Genomic DNA, 21983 nt, shown 5'->3' on the forward strand with positions numbered 1-21983 from the left:
TATATTATTTTCCATGAAAATTTTGAAAATTTTAAGTAATAAAATGGAATTTTTTTAAATTTAATTATTTTTTCGATAAAACATCAACGAAAAAAGAAAAGAAAAAAGGAAATCAATAATGAATGGTCAATTTGAACGAATGATAAATCTGACAAGAGAAGAATGCAAGGATGGTATTATCATATCAGCTATATCAATTTCCTTATCAAATAGTATTCTATATTTTCTTGCATTGTTATATTGCTTCTTAGGTACTGCAATTGTTGCAGATATTTTTATGTGTTCCATAGAAAGAATTACCTCATCAACAAGGTTAGTTTAATTAAATTATCAGCAAAAAAAAAAAAAAAAAGATATTAATTATTTAAATATTTTACATTAAAGAACTTTTAAAAAATTATTAATAAAAAAAACAGTTTTTAGGAATTATTTTGATAAATGATAAGTGATAAGTATTTATACTAGTGCATAAATAAGTATATTAGATAAATGATAAGATAATTTGATAAATGAATTTAAGGAAGGTTAAATTAAAACACTCAATAAGAAATGATTCAATGAATGAAACTGTTGATGAAGGTGTAAAAGTACGGATTTGGAATCCAACTGTAGCAAATTTAAGTTTAATGGTATGTTTTTTTTTTTTTTAATTTATAACTTTTATATTTATCATTAAATCTTAAAAAAAAATTTATATTTATTATTAAATTTGTAAATATAACTGTAAAAAAAACAATAACATTGAATGAAAATTTATAAAATTGAAAATAAACAATGAAAATTTATAAAATTCATCAAAATATTTGCCTTCGTTTTCAGCTTTTTTTTGTATTTTAATATTTTATTTATTTAATTTGCAAAAAAAAATTACATTATTTAGGCATTGGGAAGCAGTGCACCAGAAATTTTACTTTCAATAATTGAAATTACAGCTAATCATTTTCAAATTGGTGAACTTGGACCTGGCACTATTATTGGTTTGTTTGTTTGTTTGTTGTTTTCTTAAAGTGTAAAATTTTCAAAAACAATTATTTTTAATGAAATATATTTGCATGAAGTAAGTCTGAAAATGATTGAAATCTGGGAAGCACTTTTTTTTTTTCTTTGCAGATTTAAGTAAATTTTTTTTTTTTAATCTAAAATTTTTACTTTCTTTAATTTTTGTAGAGAGACAATAACTAAGATAAAATGTATAATTAAAATGTCGAATATGTAAACTTTATTAGTTTACAGGTTTATTAATTTTTTTTTTAAACTTTATTAGTTAGTTTTTAATTTTATTAATTGGTTTATTAGTTTAACAGTTTTTTTCTTTAACTTTACTAATTAGTTTTTAATTTTATTAATTAATTTACAGGTTCAGCAGCATTTAATTTATTATGTATCACAGCTGTATGTGTCATAGCTGTGTCATCACCAACAGTTAAACGAATTCAAGAGAAATTCGTTTTTGCTACAACAACATTATTTAGCTGTTTGGCATATATCTGGCTTTTAATTGTATGAATTTAATTTCCTTTTAAAACTATCTTTTCTTCTTATTTAAACTCTTTTGTGATAGATTTTCCAGTCTTTAATTAAATTACCTAAGTAGGTAATTAATTAAAGATTAACAATATGCTTAATTATTGATGATTTATTAGCATGCTGATAACAATAGTTTGTATAAATAAATTTGTTAAAAGATACTTATTTAATTTACATTCCTGATTGAAGTATTATTTTTCCGGAACGACAAATCAACAAGACGAAATAATATTTTTCAATAATTGTTGCTATTTTTTAAATTATAATTTTGAAAAAAAAATTTTTTTGAAACTTTATTGCAGATATTGATTGTGATATCACCGAATATTGTAGAATTATGGGAAGCAGTAGTGACATTTGGTCTTTTCTTTGTTTTAATAATTGTCGCATACTTGATGGATATTAAAATTTGGAGAAATAACAAAGCTCACCAAAACGAGGAATATCAAATTGATGATACAGATGATGAGAAATATAAAGATGACGATATTGATAAATATCTTAGAAAATTTGCTAGCGAAATGGAATTCGAAAATAATATGGTATTTATTGTTAACTAATCTCTGAAAGTGTTTTTTTTTTTTTTTTTTTTTATTTAGAAATCTTTAAAATAACATTTTGTTAAAATTGTTATACATGAAATAAAAATAGTTTAGATTTAATTTGCTAGTTTAAACTTTTGAAAGGATGTAATTTTGATTGCTTTTTAAAAGTTTAGATTAATTTTATCATCATCATTTTATGATATTTGGCTTTTAATTTTAAAAAAAAATTTTTTTTAAATTAAGAATATGATGAGATGAAATAATTGAAACAATTAATTTCGTTTTAAAATTTTTAATATCATTTTCAGGTTAAAGCAATGAATGAAGTAAGCAATCATAAAGCATTACGTTATATATTACGATGGATTTCACGAGTTTATCCTGACCTTTCACCTCATGAACAATCCAAATTATTAGCTTCCAAATTAAGATATATGCAGGTATTTTGTTATTTCATATATTTTTCATAATTAATTTAATTGTTTGATTTATAGAGTGAACTAGGAATTAAGAATATGATGAGATGAATGTTTTATCTTATTATTTAGATCAATTAATTAATTACTGATCAGTTCAAAAATTGTTGTATTAATTGTATCTAATAGTAATCTTTATTTCAGTAAGACGCAAGATTATGACTTGTTTAATTTCAATTTTAAGTTACTCTGATAAAAAATGTAATCAGTTTTATGACTTATTTAATTTCAATTTTAAGTTACTCTGATAAAAAATGTAATCAGTTTTATGACTTATTTAATTTCAATTTTAAGTTACTCTGATAAAAAATGTAATCAGTTTTATGACTTATTTAATTTCAATTTTAAGTTACTCTGATAAAAAATGTAATCAGTTTTATGACTTATTCAATTTCAATTTTAAGTAACTGATATGATCAATTTTTAGACTCATAGTCGTTTCTGGTATCGCCTTCAAGTGATACGAAAATTAACTGCTTCCATTCGAAAAATAGATTTGAAATGGAATTCCAAAAAAATGCTGGAAGAAGCTGACAGAGTAAAAAAAGCATCAGAAAGTGAATTCTTATATTTTTTCCAAAAATTCAAAATGCATTTTATTATCATATATTGTCCTTAAGTAATTTAATCTTTGAGTTACAGTTGGTGAAACGATAGAATTTTCTGCTCGCGTATATTCAATTGCTAAAGAAAGCACTAAAGTTATGCTAAGAGTAAGTTTACTGCCTTATAATATAATTAATTTTATTAAGTATGATTAGTTGTCATCAAAATTGGTGACAAAACGTCTGTCAAAAAGTTTGATATACTTCTGATATACTTACTACTACTATCTGATTAGCATCACTTAATAAAATACTAAAATGTCACAAAACCATGACAGAACTTACATTTATGAAAATATCTGACTGAGAAGATTTAAGTTTTTGTAAAGTTTATTTAAAATTTTTTTTTGCAGATTATTCGACATGAGCCAACCAATAAAACAATTGCATTTCACTATTCGACAAAAAATGGTTTAGCCAAAAAAGATGTTCATTTTCTATCAAAATCAGAAACTGTAAGTAAAATGTTTTTTTGAAAAATTACAAATATTGTTTGAATTACAATAAAATACATTGTATTTTATTAAATAATTTATTTTCTTAGAACAAATTTATGAAATTTGTATTAAATGAAATTCTAATTCATTTAAAAATTTCAAATTAACAAAAATTAGTATTATTTTAGGTACAATTTAAATCAGGTGAAAAGATCAAAGAAATTTACATAGATTTGGTCGAAGGTGCAATATGGCAAATTGGTGATATCTTCTACGTTCGTTTGAAATTGGTAGGAAATTTTATAGGTAGGATTAATTTTTTAGCAATATAATTTCTCGTTCTAGAAACGATTTAAAATAATATTAAAATAATATTCTATATAGTGGTTTTGAGCAATTCAGTGATTTTATTTGTTGCAAAATTAACAATTACTAATATTTATTCATAATCTTAAAAATTTTTATTATTACTTTCAAAGAATTTCAAACTTTTTAAAGCTATAGATATATCAATAGTTGTAGTTGATTAATTTGTTTTAAATTTTAAATTTGATTAATTTATAGCTTGAAAGTGATCAAAAAAATATAATTGGAGAGATAAATGTTGCAAGAGTTCAATTCATTGATAATTCTTCAACTTTAATCACTAAACCAGTCGTACAATTTGTCAAAAATAATTATGTAAGACTTTTTTTTTTTTTCGAGAATTGTTTAAAAAACTAAAAATTATAAAAAAAAAAAAAAAAAACTATAAAAAAGACAGTTGATTAATTCATTTATAAATTTCTTATTTTAGATTGTGAAAGAAAATCAAAAATATGTACGAGCTTTTGTCACCTGTGTTGGTTATCATAATGAATGCAAATTATTCAATGTATATTATGAAACAGAAGCTGTCACAGCTAAATGTGACAAAGATTATAAAGGAATTAGTAATGGTATATTAACATTTATGAATAATGAATATGAGAAATATATCGATGTAAGAATATATGATGATATGAATGAAGAAAAAGATGAAACATTTAATATACATTTGATCGCTTCATCAGCGGATGGTAAATGATATTAATTAGTAATTTTATTTTTTTTTTTTCATTAATTTAACAAAAGAAAAAAAAATACATTTGTTTATATATTCATTGTAATAAAATTTACATTTTGTACAATTCTTAAAATAATTAAATTTAGTAATTAAAATTGAAATAATTTAAAATAATTAAAATAATCTTAAAAAAACTTTTTTTTTTCTCAGATGTAACAATTGGGCCAAATAAATGTGCTGTAATTACAATTATATGTGATGATAATGTATTAAAAAATATGATGAATATACGAAAATTAACATCATATTACTTTAAGCAAGCAACATATAAATCTAATACATGGCTAGAACATGTAAGTTTCTTTTTTTTAAATATATATCAGTTATTTAAGTATATAAGTTTAATAGATCGATTATATGCCAATTATTTAAACATATAAGTTTAATAGATCAACCATACATCAATTATTTAAATATTAAAGTTTAATAGATCAATCATATATCAGTTATTTAAATATGCAAGTTTAATAGATCAATCATATATCAATTATTTAAATATATAAGTTTAATAGTCAATCTTATATCAATTATTTAAATATTAAAGTTTAATAGATCAATTATCAAAGATTATTTCATAAAATTATTTTCAATAAATTATATAATCTTCAATTGTTATATTTTATGCAATTCGATTATGCTAATTTTCATTCCAATGAGATAATTTTTTAGCTTATTCAAGCGACAAGTGTTAATGCTGGTGATATTGAGAATGCAACATTGATAGATTGTATCCTTCATATTTTATCATTTCCATGGAAAGTTATAGCTGCGTTAATACCGCCGATCACAATTCTCGGCGGATGGTTATCCTTCTTTTGTGCGCTAATTGTAATTGGCTTTATCACTGCTATCATAGGTTAATTTTGTTAATTACTTTAATTTTTGATTTTTTCTTTTGTTAATTACACTAATTATTTTGCAAATTTTAGGTTAATCGTTTTTTTTTTTTTTTTTTTTTATTCTTAAATACTATTACTTTTGTACAGTGATAAAATTTTTTGAGAAAATTTCTTTTTGAAAGAAATCAATTTTGTAAAATTATAAATTCAGGTGATCTAGCGAGCATACTTGGTTGTATGATTGGTTTAAAAGATGCTATTACAGCAATAACTTTAGTTGCATTAGGTACCAGTTTACCGGATACATTTGCATCAAAAATTGCAGCTGAAAATGTATGTTTTAATTACTTTTTAAATTTTCATTTACAACATTTACAATTCACTTAATCAGTTCATTTAGTATATTTCTATTGACTTATTATCAATATAATACATACCTTGAATTTTTCATCATACTGTTATGACAAAGTAATTTAACTAACATTCCTTCTAGTAAATGTAATTATTTGTACAAAATTGTGAAAAAAAAATTTTTTTCTTCAATGATTAATTTATCAAAAAGTCAATCTCTTGAATATGTACGTATTTTTTTCTTTTTTTTTTTTTCTTACATTATTTCAGTTGAAATTTTAAAAAACATTTAGGATGCCACAGCTGATAATGCCATCGGTAATATAACAGGTTCTAATGCAGTAAATGTATTCCTTGGACTTGGCTTACCATGGACTATTGCTGCTATATATTGGTCCACTAAAAATGAGCCATTTATTGTTAATGCTGGCAACTTAGGCTTCAGGTTCTTGTATAATTTTATTAGTTTAAGTTGTGTAATTTTATTAGTACAACTTAAACTAACGTACGCTATAACCTCTTTTTTTCATAAAGTTAAAAAAAAAAAAAAAAAAACTAACGTGCGCTATAACCTCTTTAGTTCAGAAATTAAAAAAAATTGTATGAATTATTACCTTTAACCTATTATCATAATTTATAAAATTCAAATTTGCTCATATTATTCCTATCATAATAATTTTAGTGTTGCAATATTCATGGCTACATCTGTAATTTGCATACTATTGCTAATAGCTCGAAGAATTTTGGCATTTTTTGGAAAAGGAGAACTTGGAGGTCCAATAGGACCAAAAATTCTCAGTGCTTTGATTCTCATTATTCTTTGGTTAAGTTATATATTGTTATCAACTTTACAGACCTATAATTACATTTCTGTTTAATACAGTTATGCAATATTCTAATGAATCACTTTGAAAATTGAAGAATTCACTTTTGTAGCTTTTTTTTTCTAAAAAATTTAGCAAAAAAAAAAGAAAAGATAAAAACAGTTGATTAAATTAAGATGTATTGCAGTAATTATCATTTCATTGGTCAATTTGAAATCAGTAATGTGTTATTGTCTCTTAAACTTCATACCAGAATCTCATCATTTTGCTTCCATTATTTGTTTTATCGCAGCATTTTGCAGCATTTATACTTCAAAGCTTATTATGCATATTTGCAATCTTCTAATAATACTTCCATGCTTTAATTATTGCCATTCTTGCATTTTGCTAAATGAAATAATGAGTGAAAATTAAATAAATATTTACTTAATATAGTATCAAAGTAGCAATATTATATGATCAACAGATAACAAGAGTTAGAGATTGCATGAACTGTAAAAAAAAAAAATAAATTGATTACAACATTGAAAATTAACCATGGGATCGAAATATGAAATAAAATCAACTTTTGAATATCTCACAATAGTGTGAAGTTTTTTTTCCAAACTTCGAAACATTTCGTTTCATAGTGTAATATTTAAAAATTGATATGGCATAAAAAATCTTTACCTCAAACGAGAACAACGCATTACTGATTGAAGTTAAGAACTGATTCAATCACACATGAAAATTCAAAAAAAAAAACAATTGTTGACTGTGTCAGAATTTTTTGAAATCATTTTTTCTATTAATAAGAATTCATTTTTTTAATCGATAACTTGCCTTAAAGATCTCGTTGAATATTATGACAATATGAAACTAAAAAAAAAAAAAAAGAAAATTGTAAAGAATTATCTAATATATAAGAATTTATGTGACATCATGAAATGTGCTTACAAATTTTCTAAAAGCTCTAAGTGGTACTGATTTTTAAAAGAAGATAATGAACAAAATCAAAATAAAATTTACCATTTCATGATAAATTCAATCATACTCTCCAATTTTCGAAGGAAATTGTAGATGAGTTCAAAAACCTGAAGTAAATTGCTAATGAGGGGCTGTTCTGTTTGTCGAGAATCTTGAAATTCTTTCAATACACAAATATAATCTAATCTATAAAACATCAAAACTTTAACAATCTACTGGACACATTGAAAACAATATCTCTTCTGCTATCTTAAAAAAACTTGTAATTTTGATTCTGACTTATTCAGAAAGCATTTCTTTTTCAGGTCAACAATTACAGCTCCTTTTAAGCTCTTTTATTTGCCCTATAAAACCGTTCCTGTGAAAATTTAAAGTTTCTATAAAATTTAATACTATCCTAAGTTTATTCCGTTTCTCTAAAATACAAAAGACTGAAAACATGAAACAATGGGATAATTTGCTATAGAAATAAACCAAGTTGCAAAACACTTACATATTATTATGTTAATTTCTGTTATTTTCAGTCTTATTTAATATTACCATACATATTTTTATCAAACCAAAGCAATAACACGCAAACACACGCACGTGAAGCATTCACACGTACATATTATTAGTATCGCTTAAGGAGAATTTTTAAAAAACTATAGAGCTACAAAATACGACAGTTTTTGAAGCTGGCAATATGCCAATAAAGCATAGCACTTTTGGACTTTTGGGTAGAATTTGGACATGGATGGTTGTTTATGTGTGGGCAATGGTGATTTGATTAGCTGATAATTGATATGATAATTTCAGTGCTGTTTAGGTTGATTAGCTGATAATTGATATGATAATTTCAGTGCTGTTTAGGTTGATTAGCTGATAATTGATATGATAATTTCAGTGCTGTTTAGGTTGATTAGCTGATAATTGATATGATAATTTCAGTGCTGTTTAGGTTGATTAGCTGATAATTGATATGATAATTTCAGTGCTGTTTAGGTTGATTAGCTGATAATTGATATGATAATTTCGATGCTGTTTAGGTTGATTGGCTGATAATTGATATGATAAGTTCAGTGCTGTTTAGGTTGATTAGCTGATAATTGATATGATAATTTCAGTATTCCTTTAGGTTTGATTAGTTGGTAATTGATAGAGGTGCACTCATCGAGGACAACTGCTGAACATGGAAGCAGGAGGGTTTGTAATTTGCAGTACAGTTTTATTTTTTCCAGAAATTCAAAATTTAAAGCTGTATAAAAATTTTTTTTTAACTAATTTAAAACTCTATTAAAGTCATAAATTAACTTACTTGCTTTTCATGATAGATTTTGCAGAGATGAGACACAAGTGCAAGTCCCACCAGCCGAAACAACAGCAGCTGCAGCAGACGAGAAATTAGATGTTAAAACTGCACTGCGAAGAGCTCTGAAATCAGCAATCGTTATGGATGGAGTAGCAAAAGGTCTTCATGAAGCTGCTAAAGCTCTTGATAAGTATAATTTTGAAATAACTTTAAACTTTCGCATTAAATTTTTTCTGTTTGTTTTCCGTTTCAGTCACTAACTGTGAGCAGTAATGAATTGGAGTGGTGCTAAAACATAGACTGTTGAGTACCAATATAATTGAATATCACTGATTAAAAGCTTCAGGCGTCAGGCATATTTTTGTGTGTTGGCTGAGAATTGTGACGAGCCAATGTATGCAAAATTGGTGGAAGCATTATGCAGTGAACATCAGATACCTCTGATTAGAATTAAAGACAAAAAACAGCTGGGTGAATGGATTGGGCTATGCAAATACGATAAAGAGGGAAAAGCTCGAAAGGTTCAAATTTAACACGGATTTCTTAATCACTAAATAAAGTTGTATTGCTGTGGATTTCATCGTATTTCTTTTTCTATGGGTTTGCAAAGCTAAGTGCACAGTGAACGTATAGATAATTTATATTTTAGGTAGTGGGATGCTCGTGTGTAGTTGTTCGTGACTATGGCCAAGATGATGCCGCACGAGCATTTCTTCAGGAGTACTTTGATAGCCAAAAGAAGAGCTAATGACTATTGTTTGTTTATTGTTTGTATTGAAGGAATCTTTTTGTTGATTCAATAAACTATCTCTAAAAATGTGTTTGTTACGCATGCAAGAAGTCTTTTCGCTAATAATTTTATCGTAACAAAAAATAGAAGACTTATAACGTTCATGAAGAAAACTTCTCCAGTGTTTTGGATTGCAGCTAATGGTTTCTTACGTTTTCATAAATATAGGATGTGTGGTTGTTTTCGTATTCTGGATGCATCTGTTGTTGGTATTCACGGGGGCATTCCATGGAGATTGGTAATTTTTCTGGAATGATGAAGGTTTGAATGATTTGAAGCTACTGACAAAAAGTGTAGGCATGCGCGAATCTTTCTGGTTCTTAGCAAGTGGATGTTTTTTAGGGGAGTTGCGTACGATAAAAGTATCTGAAAAACTGTTATTTTGCAGAATGACTAAATCAGATGAGCCTTCATCTGTTACAATGGAAGAAGTTTCGTATGGAGCCGAGGAATATACCAATGATCCTTCATTCGAAATTGCTTGGGCTGTTAAGGTGTCATTTCTGTAGTGATTGTTTTACAAATAGCTGAATTCCCGGTGTTGTCATTTTATTATCATTTTTTTCCAATTTTTACTCCTAATAGTAGTACTTCGGTAATCTCTTGAATGTGATCCATTACAGGCTGCTGAAAGAGCGAATGTTCATATGAATTTGTTGCTAACTTGCAATACCGCAGAGTTAACGATGCATAAAAAATGCAGTATTATTTATGACAAATTTCGAGAGTTCTTTCCAGAGATGAATGTTGAGAAGGTAGTATCCTGATCTAATCACATGAATCAATAAAATGTTATGTCATACGGATTATCTTATTTCTAATGTTCTGTTGATGAATAAAGTATATGACCATTTTCAGGTAACAGAAATAGAATTAAAGGGTGAAAATAAGCAACGGTGGTTTACATTCTGCGAGTATTTTAAAGAAGAAGTAGAAGATTATAATCTTGCAACAATCATGAGGATAAGAGTCGATGGTGCTTACAGCGAATCAAATACAATTATTGTTCCTAAGGTAATCTGATTTCATTTACTACAGATCTTTTGCCATACAAAAGACATATGCGTGAAAGTCTAGCGTAAACGGTATGACATCATTGTTATTAATTAAAATCAGCAATAATTTACAAGGAATATGCTGCTGGTATTCTTATTCTTAAAGAAAAGCTAACAACGTAATTGTGGTTTTGTCAGTAGATGAGTAGCTTACGCTTAGTGCATGTCTATTTTTCTCAAACTCAATTTTGGCTTTGAAACTAATTTCTTATATTTTTAGATAATTTTCCTGGCTGTGGAGATCGCACGAAACAAAGAAGGTTTAAATGAAAGATGTAAGGAAAGTTTTAAAATGGAACATGAAAAAATCAGACGTGAAGGAGGGAATATTTGTTAGAGGTTGTTACATATTGCTCATCTTTAATGTTTAAATTGCTGCTCATTTACTTTACGAATTTGTAAATTTTCAAGACAGATTTCTCTTTTTGTTATAGTTGCGTTATAACTTTAAGTGTAATCTCTGAATAAATTTTTTTAGTTGGCATCTTAAATTTTTGTTTTAAATTGTATTTCGATTTACCAATTTCGGCTGATGTACGGTTGTATTTTTTAAGTTCTTCTTGATCGTATTCAATGTTGAGAAAGAAGAAACTGATGTTGTAAAAAAATGGAGCTAAATGAAGTAAAAATAAAATACATAAACTTTTTTTTCTGCTAGAATTGTTATTCGTTTTGTTCTAAGTTTGTTATTCGCTTTTTGTTATTTGTATTTGTTTTACTTGATTTGATTTAATTCTGAGACGATATGAATGTTTGTTTCTTACTGTGTTAGCAAATCTTCAAATATAAAAAAGATTCTTACATATTGTTGGTTGTTACTATTTTCTCTGTAAAATGCTTAAGAAGCAATATTGTAATTGGCTGCAGTCTATTTAGAAGGTTTCCTTGGATATTTTCATGCTAAGTTGTTGCATCCAACCTTGTATAACTTAAGTAAACATTACCTCGTATAGCAGTCTGATGATTTCTTTAAATTTGAGAAAGTTTGGATGGAAAAAGTGGCTATAATTGATAAGAGCCTATAGATAAACGATCCAAATGGATATTATTGAAAATTCAGATACTATATGATTCTTATTGCTTCAGAGTTATTTCTATTTATGTACAGAAGTTACTTCAATTATATTTCTTTCGGAGGTCACGAAATTTAACTTATCATTTAAGGGATATTATGTCCGGTTTCACTTTCGGCGCACAGGGAACTTCCACAACACCTGCTACAGGTGGTTTGTTTGGAGCTGCGCCCAAGCCATTGTTTGGTACTTCACCAGCCACCGTGCAAAGTGGAGGTATATATTTCGTAATCTGGCTATGCCTTAGTCAAGGATCTCGATTCAAATGGATTTACAGTCTGAAAAGTTCTCGCAAAACTTTCAAGTCCCTAAAATTTCAATCTTCATCTTTTCATTCATTTTTGTTTATCCGGTTATTTTTTCCAGGCGCTGGTCTTTTTGGATCATCTATATCTGCACCTGCAGCTTCCACAGCACCAGCAGGTGAGGTTTAAAAACATTTGGTTGTAGTTTAATCATTTTAAATCGGCGAAGTTGTCTTTGTTTATGTTGTTATTTTGCAGGATCAATTGGCTCAACAGTGCCATCTGGTGGATTATTTGGAACACCTGCAAAAACTACAACCGTTACAGGAAAGTTGTGCAAAACATTAAAATGATTAATTGAGATTTGTTTATTTACAGAACTGTTGTTTTTAGGTGGTTTAATAGGAACTGCTGGAGTAGCTACAACTTCATCGGTTTGCGGACCTTTTGGAAGTGCATCAGTCACTACAACACCAACTTTATTTGGTGGTGCACCTGCTACAACCGTTACTGGAAGTCTTTTTGGAAAGCCAACAACAGGTATGTATAATGTTAATTTGTGAGATTAAGTTTTGTACTTTATTCTAAATACTAAATTATGACTGGCTATGAAAGTGAAGTTTCCTTTTTATTGCTTTATAATTCAGGCTTATTCAGTAGTCCAGCACCTGTTACAACTGCTTTAACTGGTGGACTCTTTGGCACAAGTGGAACACCGACGACTACAACTGGAGTAGGATTGGGAGGAACGGGTACGCTTGCGGCTACCGGTTTCACATCCAGTAGTTTGGGTGTTGCCGGTGCTGCGGCGTCTGGAAATCCACTGGAAGCTGAAGTACAACAAGTGGTTATGGATCTCTTTAATTTGTTGCGGTATGGATCTCTTGAATTTGTTGCGATAAATTAATCATTATTTGATTTTGATGGTATTTACACTTATTATTGTGATATTTTAGGGATCAAATTAAGAAGAACCACGAATTAAGTGTTGAATTTGCGATGAATAGCTCAGAATCATGCTTGCATATGGATGAAAAAATAGAAGAATTGGTTGGGACACGTGTGAAGAACGTCGACATTGTACGTAGAGCAAAGGGCAGAGCGGAAGGTTACTTTTCATTTAATTTTTATTTTCATCTAATATCAATCTTTATGAGATTTTTATACGTTTATTTCTTGGCTGAAATCGTATTCAAGATTTAGATTTTACTAACAAATAGACGTAGTAAAAAAAAAAAAAAAACATCGCTGAATTGAGCTGATTGAATGACTTCATCTTTTTGTATTTGTTGGCTAATAATTCAGACATCAAGAAACCATTTATAATTGCTGACAAAACTTTAGAATTACTTGAGAAAATGCAACGAGATTTACGAGCAGCAGAGCAAGTACGTCGACGGCAGAAAGAAATTTCAAAAAATCCACATTTCGGCCGAAAACAAGCTTTCTCTTATTTATTAGCAGTTTGTATTGAACACGAAAATACCGTGCAAGAATTTTGGGAAACATTGCAAGTACTTCAGGAAAGAATAGATGCAAAATTAAATAAAGTTAGTTTTGCTTCAAAGCTACACTTTCTATGTACGTTTTTATCTAAATTTGGAACTATATTCCGAAATTTCAAAAAAAAAAATCTCTTTTGAAGGTTGTATATGAAATTTAAAAAATAAAGACAGGAAGTTATCTCCGTCATTTAATTTTAGTTAGTAGTTTTATATTCTAATTTAGTTAATGAAGTTTTCTTATTCCAGTATGATCCTATAAATTTATTCCTTAAAAAAAAATATACTAAAATGGGGTTAAAAATATTCTTTATAATAAAAGTATTTTTGAAAAATGGTTCTCAGTATAAATTTTTTTTAGAATTCATTTTTGCAGATTTATTTCTGTTCTTAGAAACATTGAAATTTCTTTAGAAGGACATAACCACAAAGCAGGACCTACAGAAACATTTCGAACATTACGACCAAACATTCAAACTTATCTGTTCTGACGTATATCGGTGTAAAATGCAAATCGAAGTATGTTTTTATTTCAGTTACATCTTTTATTATTATATCATTCGTCATTGAATATTTTTTTGATATTTATTATTGGCAGTTTTTTGCCTCGAAATTTGTTTGTTCATTTTTTAAGCATTATTTACACATTTATTTGCGTACGTTCATTTTTTAAATATTATTTGCACATTTCTGTAGGACCTGAAAGATGCATTTTTGGAGTATCAAAAGCGTAATGTTCCATATGCACCGAATCCATTTGAACGACGGAAATCAAAGCATACTGAAAAACCAATTGGAGAAAAGAGATTCACAGGTGAAAGATTTTTTAACTTCAGTTTCGTATCTTGAAAATCTAAGACATTAGAAGACTACATAAGTTCTCTTAGAGGAAATCGATACAGTACTGCACTAGGTTTTGTTCTTATGCTTTTCATTTTGTCATTCCGGAATATTTTAATTTTAGCACAAATGATTATTTTGTGAGAAAAGTTTCCATTAATTATATATGATGAATTTAACTGTTTGAAGGCGCAGATGCATTCCCTTCACAAATTACAATGATGAAAATTGGTGAAATGGCAAAACCTTCTTCAACAACTCAACAAACGAGTAAATTGATTTTTCTTTATGTGCTTTACGATTTTTTTTTTAATCATAATTCAGATTCCAAATTTCATATCAAATACTTGCAAATTGAAATTTTGATGTTATAGCAGCAGCAGTAAGCGGATTTGGCACGCCCGGTTCATTGTTTGGCTCGAAAACTTTCGGTAGTCCTGCCTTCTCTTTTAATCCATCAGTGACAAATACAACTACACCGTTATTCAAACCTTTCTCCAGTACTAATTCAGCACCAGCTCCACTTTTCGGTATGAAATTTTTATTGTTCGGCTGTTTGTCGATCGTAATTTGTATAAAATTAGCCAGGAATAATTGTATCAAAGGGTCATTTTCCGGCACTTATATCTTTTTTTAAATTCGAAATATTAAGAAAAAAAGAGAATCAAGAAAAAAGCTTGGTGAGCGCAGACGTAACCAGCGAAAGCGCCAAACGTTCTCAGCAGTGATCTAATAGTAAATTTATTGTTTCTTTATTCTTTACTCATCCTGTTTTTTTGTGCATTTTTTTCCCCCACAGTCTTATTCATTCTTCTTCATTCGATTGATTTGTGTCTAAAAATTTTTTTGTCTTTTCATGTCTGAGAAATTTCCATTAGCACTGGCCTTTTCTTGAAAGCTAAGATAATGTTGACATTGTCAAATGGTAATGTATATTTTCATATTTTTCAGGTACCTTAGCGACATCAATAGCGGAGCCAGCACCTGCACCAGCAACAACAACATCTTTTACTTTTGGAAATACATTGAACTCATCAGTTAGTGGCACATTATTTGGTGGAAGCGCTAGTAAACCCTTCGGTCGATAATCAAGTGATAATTGAAAACATCAATTTGAGAAAACTTGCATAATTGCCATAAGAACAAAATGAAAGTTACGGTGATTCCCAACAATTTAAAACATTTTCAAATTCCAATAAGCTGAACATTACTATTCCATCGTTAGTGTTCCTAACACCACTTTGTAATTAGGTAGTCCTGCTGATCCTAATTGACATATTAGGAATCATTTTTGAAATCATAGTCTTTCGTGAAGCTGGTTTTGTTATATTAGTTAATGAGACAAATGAGCTAAGACGAATGAGTTTGAAATGAAATTAATCTACTCGAAGATATTGTTGCAGTTGTTTTACGGTCCACTCGTTTGTTAAATAATCAGAATTATTTCCATTTTCATATTCTTTAGGAATTTAGTGAAGGAATTTAGGTATCTTTATTTTTCTGCTTATTTATCTGAACAAATATAAAGACATTTCTTTATATGGATTTTTATTCCTCATAAACAATTGATTAATTCGATTTGTTTTATTATTTCTTTTTGAAATGATTGCGCTTATTTTTTGTTATTAGGTAAAAAATGAATATTAACTTGTTAAAAAAAAAAATAAAATAAAATTGAAGCTAATATATAAATGGGATATTGCATGATTTCATGAAATGACAGAAAAAAACAAACAACTAATTTTAAAAAAAATCTGTAACATTCTGTTCGGAAATTTTTATGAAATTCAATTTTTCGATGTTTTACAATAACATTAGGTAAATATGTTTGGACTTTGCTTATCTTCAAATTAAAACAATTTATTTCATATGTTTTTTTTTTTTTTTTTGAATCCCTAAAAATTGTACTCAATTATTATCATTGTGCGATAAATAATATTTTTTATGTCAGAATTTGTAAAAATGGTTCACTGCCCAATTTTATTATTTTTTTTTTTTTTTTTAAACTCATTTTACTAATATAACAATGGTCTTTGATAAATCACAAGAGATTTTTCAAAAAATTTGTAACATTTTAATCTTAGTATTTAGGCTTATATTTCATGGAAAACTAAAAAGCACTGATTTTATGTATCAACGAAGCATTAAGGAATGAGTAACAATAAGTAATAAACTGAATCGGTGGAAACGAATTATCGTTCCTGAAAAAAAATGAAAAGTGAGCAGTAAACAATGAGAATTAAAATAATCTGAACTTAGGAGATTGAAGTATGACAATATTAAAATGTATTAAAAAGAAAAAAAAAATATGGAGCAAATACTATTGTAAAAAAGTAATTTACAATAGATTCCTTGATATTTAAGTGATCAAAGAACAAATTATTTAAATTTATATCTTAAAAAATAATAATAGAAAGGTAAGAAATACCTTTAAATATTGAATATCTCAAAAATTTTCAATTTCTTTATCATATCCATAATAATTTTTTAGCCATTTCCATAGTTGTATATGCTCTTTTGGTGAATAAATTAATACAAATAATACATTTGATGTTTTGATGACTTCTTCTAATTGATTCCATTTAAAAAGAATTTTTTGATTCCATTCCTCGTAATATGCATGTACACGTAATCCAAGATGTCCGGTAACGTGAACATCTTCTATCTAAAATTCATTGCTTCCAGAACAATTTATTTCCACTCTTTGCATTTTCCGATAAGTGCTGAAAAAATTATATATTCAAAAGTCATCTACACATAGCTATTTCATTAGCTAATGGTAGAATATTTGATAATTTAAAATTAACATAAAGCAAACCCAGAATAATGTGCAGAAACGAGCCTGCTCAAATAATAGCCTAGCAAGATATCCTGTAAGTAAGTAAAATGATCCACTACAATGTCGTGGATAATATTGCATTGGATATTCCTTATATGATACAGGCCTAAAACAATTACAAATTTAAAAATTATCATATCATTAAGATAATATAGAAAAAAAAAAATGGAATAAAACGAAAAATTCTCTAATAAAATCAAAAAATGCAAACATTTCGGAATAATCCTGTAAACATTTCCATTCGAACAATGAAATTAAAACAAATAAATGGAAATAATAATGAAAAATTATAAGCAAACAATTATTTCTAATTTAATTTATACTAACCATTTAGTATCATATCTGTTTACTCGACCATAATTTCTTACATAGCAAAAAAATGTTTTTGATGTAAAAGAATGATTGGTGTTAATTTCTGTTGTTCGATTTTCAAGTATTTCCACAAGTTTGAAATAATTGAACGTAAGATCCGAATCAATTTTTAAAATATATTTAACATTTGAACAAAAATCATTAATAAATTGAAGGCACATTAATGTCTGTAAAGAGAAAATTGAGTATAACTGTAATAAACAATATAATTGTAGGAAAAAAAAAATTGTTATAATTAAAATTTAAATTCTTGATACTGATTTTTAACAAAAAAAAAAAAATTGTTACAAATCTTTGATACTGAAATTAAAATTATATTTCTTTCATTTTTGCTAAAGTAATGTTTAATATTTAATAAGACATTATATTAGTATAATCTCTAATCAACCAATAATTGATGATAGAATTTATATGATAGAATAACATTTAATTTAATCTTAAATAAAAATTGATAGAATAACATTTAAATGTAATTTTAAATAAAAGTTCTAAAAATACAAAACTTGATAGTAAGATTTTTATAAGTATCAAAAAATTCTTGTTGTATAATATCGCCATATTTTTGTTGCTCATTCTGGATTAAATTCATCATATCGAGATCATCAGTAATGCCAAGTGGGAATAATACTACAGTTTTGAACTAAAATAATAATTTCTTTTTTTTTTAAATAACATTATTAATAAAAAAAGTGTAATCAGATCATTTAAGATTTTCTTAATCAGTTTTTTTTTTTTAGAAATAATCTTAGTTCTCTGTATTGGACATATGATTATTTAGTACATATGAATGTTTCTACGACATTTTTTTTTTTATTAATTTCATATTTCAACGTAAAAGTTTTATCACACGTGAAAGTTTAATCATGTTAACTAAGTCGTTTTCTTCACGTCAAATAGTAATGACGTGATTGAACGTCGTTTTTTTTTCATTTATATATTTTACTTATTTACACGGAAGCTGAACAAAAGCTAATTAAGCACATCCTTTCCTAATTTAAATTAATGAAAATATTAAGACATCTTCATATAGTCGAATATTGCCCCATGTTTTTCGAATTAAATTTCGATGTTCTCGTTGTTCCACTGCTGTGATTGCAAAAATAAGAAGCAATAAGTTAGGATATTTCTGTGAACAAAAATTCTTATCAATTATTTTCCATTGATAAGCATATCGATTATAAAGTTCCTGTAAAAAAAAGGAAAAAAAAAGTTATTGTAATTTTTATAATTATAATTGCTTAACGTTGAATACAATGATTTTAAACATAATTTTAGTTTTTAATAAATTCTAAAATTTAACATTTATCCTCAAATTACTATAACAAAATTTTTGAATAAGGAAAAAAAAACAAAACAAAAATATATCACCATATTATTGGAACAATTGAATGTATTAATTGCTTCAGTACTTGTCTTGAGTTTACCATTCTCGAATGTTTCAGCAGATAATAACTTTGACGAAATTGTAACCATTCCAAATTTAATTTTCACACTACTTTCTGATGTATTGTCACCATCCTTCCATTGTAATTTTTGATGAATTATTGAAGTTTTTAGTGGTATTAATTTATAAAATATAAAGTTAATTGTTAGCAGAACTATGATAGATAAAAATAATGATAGTATCACAGATTTCATACTATTTATGATATATGTGTTAATTTTCATTAGAATTGATAATTTCTGTTTGAGGCGTTTTTGTATCAATGAAGAAAAAAAAACAAAAAAAAACGCCAAAGAATGAATAAGCAGTAATAAGCAATAAATTGAATAATCAATGAAAACGATTAATCATGTCTGAAACGAAGAATAAAGGATTATCAAAAGATAACCATTGCTTGCATCATATTTTGTAAAATTTTAAGTATGATAAAAATATAAAATGACAATTGATTGTCCCAACAATTCTAAATATTTCTCATACGTTGCAATCAATTTGTTAGCTTTCATGTGAAAATGAAATAACTATTAATTTTTATGATGAAAAAAAAAATGGAAATAACAATTAACAAAAGAATTATCTCAGTTAAATCATAACATTTCAGATGATTAAAAATTGAAATTATCATTTTATTTGAGAGCAATTTACAAATAAATGTTTGTTGTTGATAACTGGAAGCTCTGAAAAAGTGGTTTTTATTTCACTTTTGAAAAAGTTTTTATTGTTTCCCAGCTAAAAATTCACAGCATACGCTAATAATATATACAATGGGAAACATTGTTATGTCTGCAAAATAACGGAAAATTTTCATAACAAAATCATTCAATTTTATAATTCAGCATTTTTTATATTACAACTTAAATACAAAATAGAATTGATATGCCATAATTTAAAATTTTATGCCAATAATTGCTTAAAGTTTAGATTTTACAATTTGATCGCATATTGAATTGAAATAACTTAAAACTGTACCTACCGATCAACTTGCTATCTCCTGCATTAATGATCATATCAATGCTACCGGATGTGTTATCAGTTCAGTTTATGTCAGAGTTATTTTCTCATCTTATTTCATAAACGTTCACATACGAGCTGCTAATAGCTATTTCTCTCTAATGTTGCTATCTCCACCTAATCATTTTGCTTTTATGATTGTTACGCTTATCAGAGAGATAGGTCTTATCAGTTAAACGATTAGGCAACGAATAAAAAATCTTTTGTTTTACTGTAGGTCATTGTTATAACCTTGCTAAGATCAAATCCTTTAAAGTCTGTGTCAGTTCTTACAACTACCTCAAGATATTATATCTGTCATCTTGTACTACCTCGAGATAAAATATATATTTAATCTTCAGTTTATTTCTTTAGAAAGCTTTTCAAGGCTAAAATGACAAGTGGCTTATTGGTGATAGATCATTGCAAAAGGATAAAACAAGCGAATCACTGCTGCGATTCATTTGAGAAGCCGAGAACAATTCAAATTCAGTTTTACGAGTTCATAAGTCAACATTGATTATGAATTAATAAAAATAAAAAGAGATGTGGCAAGTGGAAGAGATCAACAAACAAATTTATTTTTTGTTTAGTGTGTGACACATGATTGGTTGAATAATGCAACAAAGCTGCTTAATGATAAGAGATGTTAATATGACATGAATGATAGGAAGAATGAATAAAACTTATCACAGTGAAAATTCTCATTAACAATTCTCATTGAAATGTCGGTAATAAGTCACATTTAAGTTATAAAACTTTTCAGATGTAGATTTTAAGTGTATTTTTAACTTCAATGTATTTTTTATCCGTCAAGGAAGGATCTACAGTTTGTTAAAACGAGATTCTCTCCGTTCGATGTGAACAGGTATGATAATATGCAGATTGAACTGTTTTTTATTTTTCATTTTAATATTTCGCTGAGTGAATTTTTCAAAGTCTTTTTGGATAGACTGTAAATATCTCAAAAAAGCATAGGAAAATGATTCAATAACCAATTTGTATGAAAGTTTTTTGCATTATCGGTGACATTGAAGAAACAGAGAGTACATTGGAATGTTTAAAACTAATTATTTTCACTTATCTATTCTTTATCAACAAATTGCCATAACCTAAAGCAAATTCAAATTCAAAACAGCATTGTCGGATAATATCGGATTGCAAATCTTTCAGAGAATTTAGTAAAAGCAGCACTTATCGTAAGAATATTTCCTGAAAACTGATATTAACATAGCAAAAGAAATTAAAGTTAATGTATCAAAACTAAATGAAATGTTTAGAGTTGAATAGATTGGTTCTCGAGAAATCGTCAATACTGAGGATGATTAACAAATCATTCAATGAAACAACAGATAAAAATGATGAAATGACTTGTTAAAAGGTCAAAGGTAGATTATTGCTGCTAAAGAAATTTTTATTATAAAACCAACACAGCAGATTTCCCCTATTGGACATTCATTTTTCCTTATTGTATATTCATTTTCTTAGTTTTTTTTTTTCTTTTTTTTTTAAAAAAATAACATCATCATCTATTTTTAGCTTAAAATTGTGGGATGTTATAAAAAAATCAAAAAAGTTATTATCGAGTAACGTTACAGAATAACGACAACTTAAATCTGTCGAGTTGTCACATTCTGTAACATGTTAAAAATTAATTTCAATTTTATTGTTGCAAGATTTTCCAATCTGATAGTTGAGCTTATATTCAATTGTTAGCTTTTTGTTTAATTCACTTTTTTTTTTTTTTTGTTATAAACCATTCATACTTACAATGTTGAAATATTATAGTATTATCTGATGTTACTCTTATGATTTTTTTTTACAAAACAACAACGATATTTAGTAAGAAACTTTCAATTTCTTCCGA

General features: G+C 26.9%; 5 protein-coding genes across 5 annotated transcripts; 4 read left to right on the forward strand and 1 right to left on the reverse strand.

The window, feature by feature from the left end:
* Positions 1-277: 277 nt before the first annotated feature.
* Bma-ncx-3 (Sodium/calcium exchanger protein) lies at positions 278-6763 on the forward strand (the record flags this gene model as incomplete). The annotated part of the gene is made up of 17 exons (XM_043079914.1): positions 278-312; positions 521-629; positions 881-977; positions 1358-1500; positions 1830-2069; positions 2381-2512; positions 2976-3105; positions 3191-3261; positions 3507-3608; positions 3779-3880; positions 4155-4271; positions 4387-4648; positions 4846-4988; positions 5365-5551; positions 5746-5867; positions 6179-6330; positions 6568-6763. 17 exons carry the CDS (start codon positions 278-280, stop codon positions 6761-6763), a joined length of 2340 nt encoding a protein of 779 aa, XP_042935848.1.
* Positions 6764-8846: 2083 nt separating this feature from the next.
* Positions 8847-9714, forward strand: Bma-rps-12 (40S ribosomal protein S12, putative; the record flags this gene model as incomplete). The annotated part of the gene is made up of 4 exons (XM_001902499.2): positions 8847-8860; positions 8998-9156; positions 9313-9487; positions 9616-9714. 4 exons carry the CDS (start codon positions 8847-8849, stop codon positions 9712-9714), a joined length of 447 nt encoding a protein of 148 aa, XP_001902534.2.
* Positions 9715-10055: 341 nt separating this feature from the next.
* Positions 10056-11148, forward strand: Bm6785 (RIKEN cDNA 2610029G23, putative; the record flags this gene model as incomplete). The annotated part of the gene is made up of 4 exons (XM_001902500.2): positions 10056-10250; positions 10380-10511; positions 10615-10770; positions 11032-11148. The coding sequence occupies 4 exons, from the start codon at positions 10056-10058 to the stop codon at positions 11146-11148; spliced, it is 600 nt and encodes a 199-aa protein (XP_001902535.2).
* An 834-nt stretch (positions 11149-11982) lies between these two features.
* Positions 11983-15559, forward strand: Bma-npp-4 (Conserved hypothetical protein, putative; the record flags this gene model as incomplete). The annotated part of the gene is made up of 12 exons (XM_043079915.1): positions 11983-12100; positions 12251-12307; positions 12388-12454; positions 12521-12669; positions 12777-13002; positions 13086-13237; positions 13474-13679; positions 14046-14150; positions 14328-14445; positions 14661-14741; positions 14846-15001; positions 15423-15559. 12 exons carry the CDS (start codon positions 11983-11985, stop codon positions 15557-15559), a joined length of 1572 nt encoding a protein of 523 aa, XP_042935849.1.
* Positions 15560-17143: 1584 nt separating this feature from the next.
* Bm1127 (Uncharacterized protein) lies at positions 17144-19155 on the reverse strand (the record flags this gene model as incomplete). The annotated part of the gene is made up of 5 exons (XM_043079916.1): positions 17144-17194; positions 17290-17416; positions 18186-18322; positions 18701-18868; positions 19051-19155. 5 exons carry the CDS (start codon positions 19153-19155, stop codon positions 17144-17146), a joined length of 588 nt encoding a protein of 195 aa, XP_042935850.1.
* Positions 19156-21983: the final 2828 nt, after the last annotated feature.

Source organism: Brugia malayi, assembly GCF_000002995.4.
Source record: "Brugia malayi strain FR3 genome assembly, contig: Bm_v4_Chr3_scaffold_001, whole genome shotgun sequence".
Classification (NCBI taxonomy): Eukaryota; Metazoa; Nematoda; class Chromadorea; order Rhabditida; family Onchocercidae; genus Brugia; species Brugia malayi.